The sequence below is a fragment of the Pleurodeles waltl genome, chromosome 3_1 (genome assembly GCF_031143425.1).
Source record: "Pleurodeles waltl isolate 20211129_DDA chromosome 3_1, aPleWal1.hap1.20221129, whole genome shotgun sequence".
Classification (NCBI taxonomy): domain Eukaryota; kingdom Metazoa; phylum Chordata; class Amphibia; order Caudata; family Salamandridae; genus Pleurodeles; species Pleurodeles waltl.
This window is the reverse complement of record NC_090440.1, coordinates 402,738,464-402,759,184: the sequence shown is the minus strand read 5'-3', so window position 1 is coordinate 402,759,184 and position 20,721 is coordinate 402,738,464. Positions and strand designations below refer to the sequence as shown.

The 20,721-nt window shown below is 43.7% G+C and overlaps 1 protein-coding gene across 1 annotated transcript in view; it reads left to right on the top strand.

Annotated features, from left to right (window-relative positions):
• The window catches only part of STRC (stereocilin), a 293,114-nt gene that overhangs the window by 23,219 nt on the left and 249,174 nt on the right, over positions 1-20,721 (top strand). The window contains exons 6-9 of the mRNA XM_069221443.1: positions 3,360-3,422; positions 6,772-6,882; positions 15,783-15,949; positions 16,252-16,438. Of these exons, the coding sequence (XP_069077544.1) occupies positions 3,360-3,422; positions 6,772-6,882; positions 15,783-15,949; positions 16,252-16,438 (528 nt within the window). The remainder of the gene's footprint in view (positions 1-3,359; positions 3,423-6,771; positions 6,883-15,782; positions 15,950-16,251; positions 16,439-20,721) is intronic.

Below are 20,721 nucleotides of genomic sequence, written 5' to 3'. Positions count from 1 at the left end.
CACATATAAATGCAGATATGTATTTTCTTGGTGTTTTATTTGAGTACGGCCATGATGGGTTTAGGGGCAGTCGCCTTGTCAATTATGTCCTGGTCCAAAAGGCTCTTTATTTCTTCTACCTGTGGTTGGAGAGGTACTGGGGCACAGTGGTTTTGAGGCACAGGCTTCATGGCTTCATTGATGTAAAATGTGACCTGAACATCTTTCAGATTTGTGAACCCTCACAACAGTGCCAGATGATCTCTCATGATGTAGTGGCTTGCTGATACATTGTAGGTCATTGCAATGTGTAACATAGGCTGTGCTATAGCTTTACTGAAAAGATATATGGTGGCAGTGCCACACCTCTTTCAATGTGCTCCTCATCTTGAAGGGTTGTCTTGCCGTATGTTAAGATTTCAGAGAATATTCTTAGGTTGATCAATGGGTGCTTCACCCCTCCATTACAAGACATCAGCATTGGATGGCGATAGTTGTGGTCTGTGTTCGAGCTAATTGTGCACACATTGTGTTGCATTTGGCTCCTCTACTACTAGAATGTGGCCTTGTGTTTCCCCACTTTTAGAAGGACGGTCTTCTTGATTACCTTTTTATCAAGCATCTGGACATGTTTCTGTTGTTGGTCTGGTGTCTCTGCTTCCACCATAAGATACAGGTACTTGCAGCCTCCCCCTTCTCGGGACAATTTAGCAGAGGAATAATGACTTTGTGCATCCATCTGCTTTTGTCTTTCAGACAACTCATTTTCAACCTTTAGGAAATTTGCTGTGCAAGCACTGGTGAGGTGGCTTACTTTGTTGCACTTTTGACATGTTTGCAACATTGCCCTGTCATTCTTGGTCAGTGTTGTGCAAGCCTGTCATGAGATTTTCTTTCCACCATCATCCGGTGAACTTGTTCCACATCCTGGTTTTGCCATTTTCCTTGTTTATGGCATGCGTCAAAGCTCTTGGTTCTGTATTGTCATGGTTAGTATTTTGTGAAGCATGTATATCTCCTTCGTGATTTTTGTGCAGAACTGCAAATGCAGTCAAGTAGCTTCCCTTGATAACTCCCCAAAATATCACTTTTTCATTGTCAAAATTAACACATTTGCAATTGGTCACCAATTGTCGCTATTTTGTGTCAAAGCCATTGAGTAGTTCATGTAACATATAATGCTAGTAGTACATGTAGTGTTGTAGATCAAATGTCTCCTTTAAGCACTTACTCAAACATTTGTACATCACAATGGATTTGGGTGGGAATGTAGCAAGCATCTTCAACTTCATCCCTCTCTAGGTAGAGGAAGAGATCTTTGCCTTGTTCATCTGTGTGGCTCTTGCAAGTGGCCTGGTGGCAGTTTATTATTATGGGGTGTGCCTGACCCCAATATGGCGCTTTATGCTGCATGGTCATCTGACCCTGTAAAATGGCATCTGGGGCTTCTGCAGTGTAGACATCGTGCATTACAGTAGGGTTTTATCCCTTTATACTTGCTTGGGATGCAGGAATGAATACTATGGAGGTATTTGCCTCCAGTTGAGCTAGAGCATTACTCACTCTACTTTGTTTTTCTTGTTTCACTATGGCTGCATGGCCTTCGGGGTACTTCTTTGTTTTCTGCTCATACATGTGCCTGCATTTTGAATGAGCGGCTGTAACTCCTTCTGGGGTGCTCCTGTTAATATGGTTGCTGGGATGTTCCGTCCGTTAGGTCTATTCATCTGCTACACTGTGTCTGTACTCAGCGATGTTTTCGCTGCACCTCCCCTCTAGCAGATAACCGCTTGACTTTCTAGGGCATCCCACACAGCTGTCCTCATTCTCAACACAACTACATTTAGTTTTACAAGCACAGCTGATTGGTTCGCCTTATTCAGTAATGTCTTAATGGGGCGTGTCTGGGCCCCCGTCACAACCTGGGCATCTCTCAAATTCATTAGCAGAAATCATGTTCTGGCCCAGATGCATAAATGACTTAGTACCACATAGAGGTACTGTGTCAGTTTGTTTATTCTTTGCTCTAATAATGTACAACTAGGGGCCTAGTGCAGGGAGTGCTACTTTCTTCCCGTTTTAGCTTATTCCTCTTTCCTTCTCTTTGTGCCTCCCGTTTGAATGTGTGTCTCTACTTCATGTCCTGTCCCTCTTCCTCAGGAAGTGGTATTTGGTGTCCACCAGGTTATCTGGTGGCCACAGAGCCCTAGTGCCTTGTGACTTCCATTCCTCTGCTTGTGGCTGTTAATTCTTCCTGTTTTTTCCAACCCTGTCTCCATTGCCATCGCACCAACTTATTTTCTTCTTTCTCTGCCATATTTTGTCTTTTTATAACATGCATTGGCAAATCCAAAAGTTTATGCATGTTCTTTTATCATATGTTTCGATACATAAAATAAAACAAGCATTTGCAATGCAACGGGTCTTGCATTTCTCCGAGTTAGAGCTATTAGCAGTTGTAAACTCCAAACTGGATTTTTCTTGCCTCATTAAATGGGAAAAAAACGAGCGTGATCGCGCTGCTAAAAAATGGAAATGGAAATAGAAACGGTCTCAGAGTTGATGTCATGCAAAGCGCTCGACTTCTGCGAAGTGAGATCGCGCTGTGAAAAAAGAGAAAAAGTAGTCCACAAACCGGACGGAAAACAGCGAGCCTCGTATGTTTTCAGTACTTGGTTGCTGCGCTCAAGGAGGGCTAACCTCTGGAAAAGGCATGACATATGCATGCCTTCCACTAATGAAAGCAAGCAGATTTTAAAAGGCAAGCCCACAAACCAATGAAAGACACTGACGTGACATGGGCGGGGCTTAGGGCCCTTTTCTAACTTCTACAGCGTCTCGCAAGCGACACGCATGCGCTAGCTCGTGCTATCGCAGGCTCGACCCTAAAAACACATATGTAGGGACACATATGTAAATAGACAATGCCTAGGTCCAGATATAAGCACAGACAATAAATAAGGATTCACAGCCTGTAAAAAAAAACATATATGGGAAAACGCAATGCAGATGGATGCTATTGGTAGATGGGTTGTATGTCAGAACATTGGATACAAAAATATCCTTTGACATAAATGTTGAATCCTAACTACTGATTCATAAAATAGTGTTGCATTGGATTTAGATCTTCTATTATTAACTCCAATGGTGTGATATATTTTGTAGATCATAAGCAAACCATCATTTTAGGAGCAACTATTAGAATCATAAACCACTATCTAAGACAGATACAATTTGTAAACTAGACCACTCTGATGATCTGCTTTGCAAGTAGTGTAAGGCAAAGAGGTCCCACATGTAAAGAGTAAGTGAACACCTTTTGGCTTGGTGCTATCTGTGATCTAGCCGATTACCATGACTTGTTTTCTTTTTCCTGATAGCCTTTGCTGTGGGACCTGATTCAGAATGAAGAGAATAGTACAGCTCTGGAAGTCCTGCTCCAGGTAATTTCATTCTGATATCCTGATAATTTATCTGCATTATTCTGCATTGTGGCACCTGGTAAAGTGTTATATAATGGGCTTGTGTTCGCAACGTGAAATGATGGCTCATGAGGAGATAATCCATAAATGTGCATAACATGCCCATGGATATGGTGTCTTGACTTTTTCTGTTGATTCAATACAGTTTGTCTGTTGACAAACAGAAAAGCCACAAACAGGCAATGATTTCTGACAATCTAGCAAACTAGCCAGGAATACTCATATCTGTTGAGGTAAAGGTTTAAAACATCTGTAACCCTGCAAACATTATCTGAAATTGCTCACACCTGAAATCCTAGCGCTGTTGTAATTTCCTCCTATGAAGATGCTAGTCCACAAATGGAAAAACGTGTATTTTTAGGTAGGAAAGTATGGCGGGATACCGGATTTGGGACATCGGATCACCATATGGCAAATCCTCAGAGTTAACTTTTGCCAGCAAGGAGTTGTGGGAGGTAGCAAAGCAATAGTCAACTCACATAGTCTCTTGACCCTATTGTTTTTAGTTCATTTTAATACAGTCAGATCCTCTTGTCTAGAAAAACAGTGAATAACGAGTGGTTCAGTATACCTCAGCCCTGCTCTCAGACACACATTGAGCCTAATAGAATAAAAGAGGCACAACAGTAGGAATGTCTACACATCTGTGACCAGGGGCTCCTGAAGCCCCATGTGTTCGGATATCCTGATATTGGATAACTTGATATTTAGTGGTCAGTATAGAAGCCAATCTCAGGTATTGGTGTGTGACGGGATTGTGGAGCTAGCCAAAAGTGTCCCATGGCTCTTGTCAACAGATACAGAACTGGTACCCATGTATGCACTTCAATTTTGGTCTTAATTATGATTGGATTACTTGTTGATGATGTACTGACAAGATACATTTAGCCAGGATCATAGACCGGATCTTCCACCTGTCATGCTTATAACTTGAATCCTTATTCCACATTGCCCAGGCTCATATTAAGCAATGGGTGTCTTTCCCTGTTTGCCACGGTGCTCCTTTAAGCAGGTGTGCCGGGTGTAAACAGGGACAGTGCCCTGTTACAATCAATGTGCTACCCCCAGGGTACCTATGAGCTTACAGCTGCCCCTAAAGCAGGACATTCAGTGAAATACAGAGCAGCTGTTTGCAAGCTGCATCGTCTTTCACGCAAGCTGCAGCTGACTTTAAATAGGGCACAGAGATCCCCCGATTTCTAGGGGTACATGGGACCGCCTTTGTCCCCTGAAGAAGGCCGCTCTCAGACGGTGCTCTGACAGTACACCACCTTTCATAACACACTGTCATTGTGCCTCCTAGGGGTCTGTTTGCCTCTGCACCTGCTTCTCTAATAAGGCGCGGACGCAAGAGTCAAAGTGATTCCCTCCTATACATGAGGCTATGCCTCCATGCAAATGAGGAAACTCCTTTAAAATACAGCGCTGGTGCTACATGTCCTATCAGTATTAGAGAAGAGGCCGCACAAGTACCTGTAGCCCATTCTATGATGCCATAGTGCTTGCCAGGGGTTGCACAAAGCAAGCAGACATGGCGAGATTGCGCCTCCAGGGCTCGTAGAATAATATGCCCCCTGGAAGGACTCTCTAGTGCCTTACATGGCTGTCCGGTAGCTGCATGAGTCACCTCAATTGCGCCCTGCCTTGAATACATTCAGAGCTGGGTGTAGCCAGTTACTGGCATGCAGCTGTTTTAAGGGTAAAATTCTGAACATTTGACAACCCAAACAACATTCACTTTTCTCTCATCCATTTATATTGGAACACTTACCAGCTCTGTGGCCATTGCAAGAAACATAAGTCATCTAAGGCTACCAAATCAAATTAAACAATCAAAGGCCAAGCCATTTGTGCCAGAAACCATGTAGTTTAACTGGACACTCCATCAACACGTACCATTGTAATTTCTTACTTGAAATACTGTTACGTCCAAAGCGCATGAATACTTTATGTCTTCATCAGTACACCCTTGTTTTACCAGATGTTACCTATTTGAGTATTCTGCAGTCTCTAAGCAACAGTCCCCACCCTGTGTGTGATGCCCCAAACTAGCTGCCCTTCAGGAGAAAGCTGAGTACAAAGTCTTCACCTTCTACGAATCAAGATCAAAATATCAATATATGTTCATGGTACAGGCGGAAAAGTTGTTATTCCTCTTCATTTACCAGCTTTGTGCATCAGAAACCAAAGTTTGGTTTGGGAAGGGGCGTGGTGGGTAGTAAAGATTTACCTCACCAGGGCTAAGGCCATGAAACAGCTTCCCCAAGCATGTGAGGAGATAGGATAATAACTTGGCCTTCATGAGAGCTTTAAGCCCCCACACATTTTACAAAGCCCTTAACTATCAATCTCCATGGCATTCTCCTGACCATACTTAGGCTCATCTAGTTCCAGGAAGCAGGCTAGCATGATTGTCTCGTGCAATAATTACCTGCTACTGCTACTACTACCACTAATACTGTTACTACTACTGAGACTACTACTACTAATAACAATAATAGCAATAGTAATAACGGGTGCTATCTAGGCGTGAGCGATAATGTTATCTTGCTGGGAAAATCCATGAAATTCAGAATTTGTTTTGGCGAGAGAATGATGTGAGTGGAAAAGGTCTTCGGTGAGAGGTTTTCTCCTCTTACCCGCCTAATCACTTGAGCCCCGTGCGCCCTTCACATTCATTTTGTACTGACATACGGTAAATTTAGATAAGTGAGTTACAGTGAAATTTAGTTTTTAAAAAAGTGTTTAATTTTGCATATTTGTTGTCAAAATTTGCAAGATGTTGCAACATAAAAAATGTCATTCGAGTATAAAGTTGTTGTAGTAATAATAATAATAACACTCGTTTATTATTATTGTTATTAATATTATTATTAACAATAATGAATAATGGCAATTATTTCTATTATCAGTATTATTAGTAGTAGTAGTATTATTACGACGATAACTCTATACCTGAGTGACATATTTATAATAATTATAATAACAATTATTATTATTATTATTATTATTATTATTACCTTTTTATTAATGTTGTTATAAATACAATAATAGTATATACTTTTTGAAAAATCCCACCAGTGATTGATTTTGGGAGACCTTCGCTTATTAAATGTCCCGGTGCCCTTTGCAGTGTGTACATGCATGCTTCCAGTCATGTTGGCATTGAACATGTGTGCATCTCCACTAGATACAAAAGATTGAGTAAATGAAGTGAATAGTACCAAGTTAATAGCGGTGGGACGAAGTTTAAATTAAATAAAGAAAGCCAATATAAAAATACACTTTTTCTCCGGTTCCGTATTCACAGGAGTATCTGCAGATGCCCCGGGACAGTTTTCAGAAGCTCCTGATGTCTGCTGAGAATGATGCAGTGAAGCGCTTTGTCTCGGTGATGCATCGCTCCTGGCATCGTGTGCAGGTACCCATATGGAATAATAATATTGGCATGTTAGAAAATATTCACCGTCTTCTATATGGTAGCTTTCTCGGCATGAGGGTTACAGTGTCTGTTTTAAGAGAACCGGAGTCATAATTCTGAAAAAGGGCCTTAGACTTGGATGTCCTTGCTCTGTATTCTCTGACCTCCACCCTGTTAATTTTAGGTTTGGGTTAAATGATTGGCACTCGTGCCACTTATTCCTGCCGAACTATTTTGTGAATATAAAAACCTGGATGCACTGTGTAGAATATCAGACGTTGTGATCAACTTAGTTACCTACATATAAATTTTTTTCTGGAACAGAGTTGCGTTTGTGTCTCTGTTCTAATCTGTTCTATGCTGTTTTCTCTGGTGGGTAGAGAAAGCATTTGAGAAAGGCATTGTCTTTATAGCCTGCGAGGTTTGGTATTAGTCCACAGTTTCAAGTTTCAGTAAATCTTTCATAAGAGCAAATTAGAGCGATTTACTGGCTCGGGCCATTTGAGTCCAGAGCACATCACCATTGTGTCAGGGACAAAAATACTGAACCATAACCAAGTTCCATCCGCAAATGTGTACATCGCCCAATTTACATAGAGGGAAAGAAAATGCAGTGAAATTGAAACAACACACACAACATTGTGCGCACCTCATGTATGTTTAGCTTAGAAAATGTATGTTTAACTTGGAAAAATCAAACTGTGTATGGTGAATGCATGCAGATTGCACTGTGCACGTAGGATTAACAGTTACCCTCGTAAAAGATAAAGCACATGCTTTAATCATGAATTGTCATTTAACAAATTGGCATATCGCAGGAGGTGAAGTATTTGTTTAATTAATTCACCACAGTTTCATTAACACGTTGATACTTATTTTGTGAAGAGAAGGCCGGGAGTGTGTATATGTTGCCTAATGTACTTGAAGCAACCTGGCAACCGTGAAATATGTTGGACCTTAAGAGATGCAGCTAATGAATTGCAGGGTTGATTATGTATTATTATTATTCCAAAAAGGTGAAGAGTGGAGCAGGCAGGCGGAGTGTATTGCATTGTTAATTAGAGATGATCATTCTATACACGACGAGACCTGCGTGGGCTTGGAACCTGAACTAGCCCATTGCCTAGTAAAGGCGAACTTAGTAGGTGATAAACTCCACCAAATGTACTAGTGCACAGAAATGAGATTTCTTCGCAAAAGGACTAATTATTAAGGGCATAGTTCTTGCATCTGCCCAATAGCAATTAAACATCCATCCCTCTTTCCATCTTTCCACTAATTTCACAGTATACTTGTCCATCTGCCCCCAGTCTATTGTTTGTCTACTTGTGAACTGTCTGTGAGTGTATCTGTCTTTATGTGTGTTCCATGTGTGTGTGGGAGTCTCTCTGTGTTGGTCTGTGCAAATCTGTCCATTGATTTGTGTGCGTGCAAAAAGCATGTTTAATGACTCGTGCGCATGGCTATATGTAGGTCAGGGCCACTACAATTATGTAACAGGGTGTGTGAGATAGTAACCTCTTTTTGGCATGGTCACCACCCACCTTTTGCCTGCTGTCAGTCTATTTTGACTGGTTTCACTGGGATCCTGCTAACCAGGACCCCAGTGATTCTGCTCTCTCCCTCTATTTGTGGTTGCTTAGGACTTTGCACACCCCACAATTGGCATACTAGTGCCCCCATGTAAGTCCCTAGTGTATGGTACTTATGTACCCAGGGCATTGGGGCACCAGGGGATCCCCATGGGCTGCAGCATCTATTATGCCACCCATGGGAGCCCATACAAAATGTGTCTGCAGGCCTGCTATTAAAGCCTGCGTGAAAAGGTGCATGCATCCTTTCACTGCAGGTCACTGCACCAGATCATTGTAAGTCACACCTTTGGTACTCCCTCCTAGCCCAGAGAGCCTGTGTGTGAGGGCACACCTGTATGAGCTGAGGTGCCCCTATGAACTCCAGCTCCATTACACTGGACTTCGTAGGTGCGAGGAAGCCATTTCACCCATGTACCAGTGTCTCTGCGTACCTGTGTCCGGCTACATAATGGTAACTCCAAACCTGGGCAGAATTGGTATCAAACATATCGGAATCATACTTCAATACTGTTGCCAGTATTGGTAGTATGATTCCATGCACTCTGGGGGCTCCTTAGAGGACCCTCAGCATTGTTCTTACTAATCTTATGGAGTTTTCTGCATTTCTGTCCTCCTGCTGCTTGACCAGCTCAGGCAGAGGAAGGCAGAACAAAGGATTTCCTGTGGGAGAGGGAGATAACAAACCTCTCCCTTGAAAATAGGTGTTACATTGCATGGGAGGGGTAGCCTCCACAAGCCACTGGTATGCTTTGAAGGGCACATTTGGTGCCATCTTGCTTAAACCAGTTTTCACCAGCCAGGAACCCCCAGTCCCTGCTCTGGCGCGAAACTGGACAATAGAAAGGGGAGTGACCACTCCCTTGTCAATCACCACCCCAGGGGTGGTGCCCATAGCGCCTCCAGGTGGCCGCATGATTCTCCGATCTTGAACCCAAGGTGGGCAGGGACCCTGGGAGCATCTGAGCAGCCAGGTCAGGTAGGTGACATCACAGCCCCCCCCTTATAGGTGGGCACCCTGCTAGGTGACCAATCTCTCTTTCTGGGCTATTTAGGGTCTCCCTCTGGGGTGGGTCCTACGATTCGATATGTAAAATTCCAGCAGGACTCCTCTGCATCATGTACTTCATCTTCTGGCCACTGGGACTGCAACTGGACCCTCCAGGAACCAACAATATGCAACTTCAGAGACGACTCGCTCTGCAACATTGTTTCTCTGGCTCATTCCAGCAACTGCAACATTTCCTCGGCAGTGCATCCTCTGAGGGCGACGAGTCTTCAGCCTGCACAAGAAGTAAGAAGGAATCTACCTTGGAGTCACTCCCCCACCGCCGCAGGCACCAACTGCAACAACGACCGTCTGAGTGGATCTTCCCTCCTTTGGAGCTGCATGGATCCTGCATCATAGGTGGTATTCTGGAGTGGTCCCCTTAGTCCTCTCTACCAGCTTTCCAACTTGGGAGATGGACACCCTTGCCTCTCCTTGCAGGACAGTACCCCTGTGCACTGCGACTCTTGCAGCTATCAAGGCTTGTTTGTTCCTCCTCCAGGGGATCTTTAGGCTCCGTGTAGCCCCGGCCTCCAGTACTCCTTCCTGCAAAGCACAGCCACACGTGCTGTGTGAGCCTTCCTGCCAGTCCTGTGCCTGCTGCCTCTTGGTCACCTGTGGGTGCTGCCTCCTCTTCTTCTGACTCTCCCTGCTGGTGAGGGTCACCCTGGAATCCCCTCCTTGGGTCGAGTTCCTTGGGCCTTGCTGGTCCTCTTCAGCCTTGCAAAACCTTTTTCTCTGACTCTTGCATTTGCCAGGGCTTGCTGGTGGTATTCTAGCACCACTGACCAACTGCATGACGACCGCCGACGTGGGACATCACTTGCATCACTAGTGGAACTCCTGGTCTGCTCCTGTGCTGCACTGCTGACATTCTTCGTCCCCCATCGACCTGGTCCTACATCCACAAAAGGGTGGGTAGTGGATCCTGCCACAACCGGACACTCCAACTCTAACTGGACTTGGTCCCCTTCTTTTGCAGGTCTCTTCTGTCAGGATCCACCTTTGGGTTCTTTCAGTCTTGTCTGGGTCTTGCACAATCCTTTTCCAAAGTCCTCCTGTTGATTTTGGGGAAAATCAGGTACTTACCTCTGCTCTCCTGGTCACTGGGGGTCACACTGGTACTCACCTCTTGGGGTACCTAACTCCTACAGCTCCTCTCTACTGATCCCACTTCCTTGGGTAGGAGACTGCCTTTCAAATTCCACTTTTTTAGTATATATAGTTTGGCCCTCCCCTAGGGCCCTCACTCTTTGCTATTGCTTTTATCAGTGCCTATTGCTTTCTATGCTATGTACTGATTTCTAATGTGTATATATTAGTGTGTCTACTTACCTCCAGTTGGAGTATTGCCTATATAGTAGTTTAGTATTTGTGTTACTACAATAAAGTACCTTTATTGTTCTAACACTGTGGTTCTTTCATGTTTGTAAGAGCTGTGTGACTATAGTGATATTGCATAAGCTTTGCATGTCTCCTAGATAAGTCTTGGCTGCTCATCCACAGCTACTACCTCTAGAGAGCTCTAACTTGCTAGACACTGCATACACTTTACTAATAGGGGATCTCTGGACCTTGTATAGGGTGACAACACCATAGGTGTCCACCAAACACCAGGCCAGCTTCCTACAAGGTGGACCAAATTAAGCTGCAGGGCCGACTCATTTATCTGGTAATAAAGGGAGAATTATGTTGAGAATGCATACTTTTTATAGTATTACTTAATTTTGTACATATTCACACATTTCTTTATAAAAATGTTTCAAGGGTAACAATGAAGATAAATATGACTCAATTAGACAATAAGAGATGGGGAAATGGAGAAGGAGGGGGGAGACAAACTTCAGGTGAGAGGAATGCAATAGGACTGGAAAGAGAACAGTAACTAGAGAGACAGAGTGGGAAGAATGAGAGAGCGATTGAGAAAGAAACAGTATGAGAGATGAAGAGTGTGAGGTAGCGAGATAGAAATATTCCGAGTTTAAGAAGAGAAAGAGTGAAGCTGATTTTTTTTCATAAACAGTGTTTTTGTTCACTTACAAGAAGTCGGAACTAAAAAGCATCCAGAGATGGACTTCATCTAAAACTGACAACTCCTGCCAGGCTATTATTTTATATGGCACTTCTGCGAGGTTAAATATTTTTAAAAAGCAAACCATAACGAGACGCACACTGTCCTCTAGTTGCAGGCTGCAGGTGAACCGCATGGGAATATTGGATGAGAGATTCTGTGCGACGAAGCTTCGGTGATGACAGCTTCATGTTGAAAAGACCATTCATTCGGCAACTATCCTTGATTTCTTGATAATCCTCTATGGCACTGTTTCAGGCTGTCACACAATGCCTTCCTCCGGAGAGGAACTGATATCCTAAGAAACCAGTCCAGCGAGGTGACATCAATTATTCCGATGGTGTTTCATGCACTCACTGCTCTTCTAAACTTACTTCTATCTAAGAATGTATTAAGTGATACAATGTGTGAAAAGAGCCACCCCTTATTTTTACAGGTTGATGGGTAGGCCACTTCATGGGAAATCGTTTTCCACGTGCTGTGCATTGTATAAAGAAAACAATGACCCATGATCTTACATAGGTGAAACCTATTGGTGTTGCCAAGGCACGTTTTTGCAAAGGTGCTGTGTAACACATTTGAAGCGTTTTCCGCATGGTTGTTAGAGACACTATGGTGCATATTTACAAGAAAGTGGTGCATCAGCTCTGATGCGCCACTTTTTGTGGGTCGCCCTGCGTCCCTTAATGGCACCATGGTAGCGATGTATTTACTATACAGCGCACCATAGCACAATAGTGTCATCATTTTACACTACTGTGGTGCTTTGCTGGATTAGCACCATGAATTATGGCGCTAGTCCAGCAGAGCACAGGGAGGTCCATAGGTTATTATGGGAGCGTCACTTTAACACCAGCCCTGAGCAGGCATTATAAATGATGAAAAAATGGTGCACTGAAATATTGTAATTTTCACTGTGGACAATATTTTCGTCCGCCCTGCGTGGGAACACCCCCTTACATACATTATACCTGGTGTAGGTATAATGTGGCACAAGGAATTACAAAGTAGGGCAATGCATTCATTGTGCCACTTTGTAAATATGGTGCATGGTGGGGGCCTCCTTAACACCTCCTTAGCGTAAAAAAATGACATTAGTGAGATGTGAGGAGGCACAAAGGGCTTGTTATATATGCCGGTTTATTTATTAATGGACTGCATTTCTATTAAGTTCCTTCAATAGCCAACAAGGACAAATAAGAATATTTGAATTCTTAAGGATGAGATCACCAAACATCTAGTGACGTGGTAGACTAGTGAATCTAGTGCCAGTCTGTGTTTAACTGTGTGTTCACAGGTTCAGATACCAATTGCCCCCCTAGCAATTCAACTTCTTGAGGTTGACAAAATTATTAAGTTATATAGTTAAGCTGCAATAAACGTCTGTTATCTGTGACAACAAATTGCTTCTTATGGAATTTCATGTTTTATAAATAAACGTATGTCTCTGCAATGTCCCCTGAAGAAAGGTAGGTAGGTGATACAAGCTAGTCTCCAATAGTTTCAGGACCCAGCTCAGGGAGAGGTGCAAGCGAGTTAAATCCCTAGCTATGCCTAAATGTAAACGCTACCTTTGTATGAAGACAATTCTTGTAGTCCTCATCCACATTAGCATTACTGAGTATTCAGTGAAATACCATTAGGTTCGACTCCAAGAGCAAGAGAGACAAGTTGAGCAGATAGATGAAATGACTTTGCAATTCAACAGTAGGAAGGCAGACTTTTCCTTATATATGCTTTATCCAGAAAATGCATAGACTCGAATTAAATGCACTATCATGCTCAACAATTGCCATCTTTGTGAGACTGCTCCTATTCAGATAGTTGGTCAGTGTGGTTGCTCACTTAAACTTTAAACAATGTGAGGCTATCTGAGGTCCACATACTCCTCAGTGCTTCTCTTTCCATTATAGAAATCCATTCATCAACTGTGGGGGGAAAGCCTGCAGAACCGTGCATGTCCATTTCCAACCCCCCAGAACAGCCAGTTCTTCCTAGGGCTCTACCCTAGATAAAATCAATGACACTATCACCCTTCAAACTTTGCTTCAACACAAGAAATTCACTATACAGGCAACAGTTTACAATCACCATTTGTCTATGGTTGACATCAGCTCACATCACACACACATAGACACTCCTCTCACACTCACCCATATGGAGAACACAGGGTGGCTACGTATTTCAATATGGCAAGAAGCTGTTGTAGTGAAGGTACCTGAGTCTGTACCTCAGGGCTCAAACACATGGGAGCAGAAGGGTCACCATACAATAACGTTGAAATGTTCTACATGAATGATATGCAGCTCTGCACGTATGCACTATACAAAAGCCAACCTGCTTTACTTTGCCAGTGCTTGTTCTCTGTAATGCAGAGAGAAGTTACAATAGTACTGTAAGAACAGACCCAAACAGGAGCGCCTCCATTCTTTTATATTGTTTGCTATGTCTTGCTCTGATTCAAGATATGTATCAAACATGTCTACAAAACGTATGTTGTTTACATATATGTGACACGCATAAGATTGGAATGTCCACAGAGTCACCTGCATTCTAGTATTCTATCATTATTGTATACCTGGAGGGATGGGGTTGAGGGTTAGCTTATAGACTGGTCCATTACACCTCTTGCAAAGGGGAGGTGGGAGGCTGACGGAGTAGGTGGATGTGAGGATGTTGTGAAATTCCCTGTTTCTTGTTCTGTCGTGATTTTGGGAGTTACCATTACTGCAGTATTACAAGACGTGGGAGCTATGGTAGGACGTATGGCAGGAAGTGGATGGATGATTGCATAGCCTTGCTTTGGCAATGGAGTGCTTGCGTTGTTTGCGTGCCTGGTGAGGGGTCCGTTGGGTAGAAGAGTGGCATAGTGACTTACTTTATACAAACAGATGCTTTGCCAGTTTAGGACATCAAGAGACACAAGAGATGCAGCAGATGGTTACATTGTGGTCATTTTCATGTGCTGAAGAGTGTGGGCAGAAGTGATGCATGCATGCATCTCTGATGATGCACAAACCGAAGTTCAATGAGCGGAAGCTGCTAAAAAGAGGATCATTTGGAATTGAAACAGATATCACATGTAATAAAGGTGACGAGGGAGGTTCCATCTTTGAGGTGCTTTACCAAATGAAGAAAGGCACAAAATGGGTGCACAAAGCAAGAAAGAGGCACAGATGTTAACAGTGGACATTGGTTGGTATAAAGAAGTGTTTTTCTACAGGTCATATTGAAAAAGTTTCATTTTCTGTGCATGCCCATATCACAAACCCCCGTGGGTCCCTTAAAGCTACCTTCGGGACAAGGGATGGGTCCAGTGCCAGCGGGACCCGGACATGTATGGCCTTGTCCCGTTGTGGGCAGGTTGGCACAGTCGGTAGCACTATCCACCAGTCCGGTTTCTGAAGTGACAGTGCTCCCATTCAAGTGTATCGTCCCAGCAACGCGAGTCAGTGATAGTGAGGATCCCTTCACTACGACTTTATGGGCTATTTCTTATAAACATCCCGCTCGAGTCTAATAGCTCTCTGTCTGCACTGCATTGTGCTAGCTGCAGCCTTAACTTGTGAGACCAGCATATGCGACAGGGGAGAATGTAAAATGGCAGACCGAGACACAAGCACTACTCTTGTAACAGAGAATTGTAAACGTACACATTGTAGACGCCTATTCCAAACAAAACGTGTATTTGTAAAAAAAAAAAACACACACACACATTACTCAGAAGGATGTCTTGGCTCTGAAGTAACAGATGATTATTATTACCCAATTCAACAGTATTCATTTTATCGACCTCTGGAGGGTGAAATGCCCAGTGGATTCCGTGAGGTTGAACCTGCGACCGTGATATGAAACACACATCCCCTGTAGGGAACTCATTAGTCCTCTGAGCCACTAGACTGGCCGAGCCACACGACCCAAACCGAGGAAATGACGTTTCTGTCTGCTTGATAATATGGTCATTTTACCATGGATCCTCCAGGGAAGGTGGGGTCCCAGGGCAACTGCATACTTTGCCCGTGCCTAAAATGGATCTGAATGGTGTTTCTACTCAAGAATGCTTATGCGATTACCTTATGATTTTGCTGAACAATGCCTCAGAGTGTGCTTTGGGGTCTTGGCAGGTATGCCTAGCTGTAATGTGTAGCAAGTTGTTACTGGCATAACCGTGTCTGGTTTCCCTCTGTAGGTTACTGAGTCGGATGAGCAAGGCCTGGAGAGCTTGACCTCGTTACTCATTCAGAAGTTCCCCCACCTGACACCACAGCTGTTTGTTGACCTGTCTCAGTTTATTCCATTCATGTCCATCTCTGACATTCTCAGCTTACCTACAGCACTCCTGGCCAATGAGAGCGTGTAAGTAATATGCGTGTCCGTGTTGTTTTCGTTTCATTTCTCTTGACCTTAATGACATTGCTTGTATGGTAAAAAAACGGGCAAAGTTAATTTTAAAATAAGATAGCATAAAGGACTCCATAAAAAGCATACAGGTAAATTAATAATAAAAAAAAACATAGCTTCAAATTCATCCGTAGAAAAGGGAACGACGTCATTGAGTAGCACATCTAACCAGGCCAGTCTCAGAGTCATCTCTTCGGCACGCGCGCACACTGTACTATGTGTGGAACTGAATATGGCTCCGTTGTTCTTTGTCCTAGTTTGGCTGCCATCAAGAGTCATAGCTCAGAGATGAAGTTCATGCAGAAGAGGGCTTTTGTGAAGCGCCTCCTGGTGGCGAATACGTTCGGGGACGTTCCTTCCTGGCCAAACTACTTCCTGCGCGCCATCCAACCTCTGCTGCCTCATCTTCCTCTCTGCCACTTCATGCAGCTTTCACCTCAGCAGGTTTGCATGTTTGTGCACCGCAATGAAAAATACGGTATTTGATGGCTGCTCAGAACTGACGGTTTAACAGTATGTGGTGTATTGTCTAATGTGGCTAATTAAAATGCAACTCTTAGCAAGAGAAGAAGAGCGTTTTGAAAGATCTTACAGTTGAGATGAAAAACAGAAGTGAACAGATGAGATATAGCGTTTCTCTCAACTAGAGACACTAAGGGGCATATTTACAAGAAAGTGACGCATCATAAATGAAGCCCCACTTTTCTTACCTCCCCCTACCGGCACCTAACGACTCCATGGTTCCGCCGTATTTACAATATGGCACACCATGGCGGTCGTTAGCACAATGCCATCAAATTTTTTTACTCTATTGTGGCGCTTGGCTGCACTATCGTCAAAAAATCTTGACGCTAGTGCAGCAAAGCAGAGGGAGGCCCATTGAATATAATGGGTGCATCATTTTAACGCCTGATGTTAAAAATGACAGAGAAAATGGCACAGTGAAATGTTGTAAATTTCACTGCGCCATTTTTGCGTGCCTCCCTGCGCCAGAATGCCCCCCTTGCATACATTATGCTTGACGAAGGTATAATGTGGCACATAGGGGTCGCAAAGTGGCACAATGCAAGTATTGCACCACTCTGTAAATATGGCACTGCAGAAAAGCCACCTGCACCACCTTAGCATTAAACAAAATGCTGCTATGGCAGCGCCTAAATGGCGCAAGGGGCTTGTAAATCTGCCCCTGAGTACTTCATCACTAAACTCCTCCTCAGGTCCACCCTTCCAGGACAGAACTTATATTGGTGCAGTCGCCGATTAACAGGAAGAAGCTAGCACATTCATTTAGAGTATGTCTGGCCTTTCACAGTAAGAATCACTATTTGTGGCATAACTGTAAATTTAGGATTACACGTGGAATAACGTACAACAGCGTGTTATACTTTTTTAACATTGAAGCATCAGCATTTCTCCCCATTTCACTGCTCGAGTGTTTGGGCACTTCTTTGTAGGAGCTTTTTTTTTTTTCTATTTAAAGGTGGTTGTTCATACATGCTAACGCGCCACAGTATCCTAGCTATTATCAACACTTCAATACTGAATAGTGGATTCAGCGCTAGAGGATGTCACCAATGGGAGGTGTGAGGACCATCAATAATAACAACAATCAATATTATAAAGTTTCAGTCGATAACTACACCAGTTTAGTAATTAAAATCATAGATTTATTTCCCTATATTAACAACGCTAGTGTCACAAAAATAACTCTCAAACACAAATGATAAGCATATAAGATCAATAGCAGCTGGTTAAAATGACATATATACGCCACCCCACCCATACCGCCAGCCAAGCGCCACCCCGAGCACACCGCCAGTCAAGCGCCACCCCAAGCACACCGCCAGCCAAGCGCCTCCACAAGCACACTGCCAGCCAAGCGCCACCCCACCCATACCGCCAGCCAAGCGCCACCCCAAGCACACCTCCAGCCAAGCGCCACCCCAAGCACACCGCCAGCTAAGCACCACCCTACCCATACCACCAGCCAAGCGCCACCCCACCCATACCGCCAGCCAAGCGCCACCCCATGCACATCGCCAGCCAAGCGCCACCCCAAGCACACCGCCATCACTTTTTTGTTTTGTTTATAAACAACAAAGAAACCACTAACTAATTATAAAATAAGTACAAAACTACAAACACAAAAGCTCTAACTAAATACATGACAGTAATGCCAACCGTGAAACCGAACATATGAAAATATAAAATAGGCAGTTTACGCTCACGGTATTTCCCAAAAGCTTTTCCTTGTGTGGTAACTTCTAAAACTGCCGGGCACACACAGCCCAGGCTTTGAAGGGCATTCGGGGCAGTACATCCGGCTCTCCCTCCGGATTGATCTCCGGGCACATACTCTACATTTCTTTGTGGGAAGTCTTTTTTGGGAGTGGGAGGAATGTGATCTGGAAAGTGCCGATCTTTCAATCTAGCCACATCCTCCACCACTTCTACTCTAGGAACTCTTGCCTGTTCCACCACAATAAGGCTTTCTATCACTGACTTCTGAAATTGAACAAATGTCATTCTTGACTCACGTGAACAATCCTTGAACACAATAAAAGCATTAAAAGTTGCCAAATGAAATAAATGTAGGGCCAACTTTTTATACCACACGTAAGACTTACGAAGAGCAGTGTAAGGTTCCAACCTCTGATCTACTCTATCAACACCACCCATGTGCCTATTGTAGTCCAAAATGCACACAGGTTTGTGCACTTCCGCAACATGACCCCAAACAGTCACAGGGGAAGTACTCTCATCATGGATGGTAGATAGCATGTACACATCCCTCCTGCACTGTCGCTTCTCAAGTTTTTTACAGACAAGCTCCCTCGTATAGCCTTTCCGGTTAGAACGGATTGTGCCACAAACAACAGTGTCCACTCTAAACAACTCCTTGAACAACTGCACTCCAGTGTAGAAATTATCTACGTACAAATGGTGACCTTTGTTAAACAGTCGTCTACCAAGTTCCCACACAATCTTTTCGCTAACTCCAAAAGTGGCCGGACAACTAGGAGGGTCAATACTGGAATCCCTACCAGTGTAGACCCGGAAATTATACACATATCCTGTACTGCTTTCTGACAGCCTATACAATTTAATCCCATACCGTGCCCTCTTACTAGGAATGTACTGCTTAAAAACTAAACGCCCCTTGAAAAGGACCAAAGACTCGTCCACACTTATCTCTTTGCCTGGAACATAGACCTCTGAAAACCGATCTACAAAATGATGAAGGACAGGCCTAATCTTAAAAAGACGGTCAAAATCAGGGTGATCTCGTGGCAAAGCTAAAGCATTGTCTACAAAATGCAGCATACGAAGAAGAAGCAAATAGCGATTACGTGTCATAGTTGCAGGAAATATAGCCATTGCCATCAAGGGACTAGTAGACCAATAAGAAGCCAGTGACGGCTTCCTGATCAACCCCATCAAAAAAGTCAAACCTATAAACTTTTTCATCTCTTCCAGATATGTGGGAACCCACTGAGTAGCTCTAGACTGAGACTTAAGTCTGGCAGCTTTGTCCCGCAAATATTGCTCTGCATACAAATTAGTCTGCTCCACAATCTCTTCCAAAAATACATCGTCCATAAACAAGTGAAAGAAATGGACAGGCAAAAAGTTTTCCGTATTGGGTGACCAGTAAATGCAGGTAACTGTGGCTGTTCCATGTTTGGGGCAATCCAGGTGTCAGGTCTTGTAATGGGAAACCGTTCAGCCCCAGGCTGCTGCACTCTTGGCACATCAATGTCCTCCTCTACAACAGGCCCTTCATCTGCACTGAGAGTAGCTTCCTCATCAGAAGAATACTCTCGGACAGAAAACTCACTGCCAGAATCTCTCACTTCCTCCTCTGCCTCAGATGCAGAGTCAGTCTCGTAATCATGGTCTGAAGACGACTCAAAGAGCATGCCAACAACCTGCTGAGCGGTCACTCTGCGGCTAGCCATGATCCTCACTACCAACAAATGGATTGCCAACAACAACTAGCACTAAAATAAGTAATAAACAAAGTGTAGCTTTATCACAAAGAGTTATGTACTAAAAAACTATACCACTCACTTGCCTGAAAAAGCTACTCACCAGCAACTACTTTGCACAGACACAGCAATCACTAATGATATCCAACTAGAAAGAAAAAAGAAAAACGCAAATTAGATATATGACAACACAAATATCATTGTGCTCAAATCTAAGGACAATTTCACACACAATACTACATTTAGTACACCACCTACAAACATGTCATTCATGCATGTCAACAATACTCCTTTGGAGTAAATTGCTTTCACTTACCTAAAACATGCAACTATGCAAACCGCAGGACAACTACTGCCAAAACCGCAAGGATACACAGCAAAGGAAGCAAAAGCTTTGAACTAGAAAACAAAGAAGAAATAAACTGTTATAATCACAAATACAAATACTTCGCCAGTTTACAAACACCCCACCACCAAGAACTTAGAAATTGTCCCTGGTGCCTAAGTGGCTTCTGCCCCACTAGGAGGCAGATGGGCCTAAAAAAAAATAGGCTGATCTGCCTCCAAGGTGGGCAGAAATGGCCATCACTAACGTGCCCCCTTTGGGGGGTGACCGCCGCTACCCCACACAAAACACACACATACACAGGAACTCTGGTGCCTAAGTGGATTCTGCCCCCTTGGGGGCAGATGGGCGTAAAAAAATTGGCTGATCTGCCCCAGGGAGGGCAGAAATGA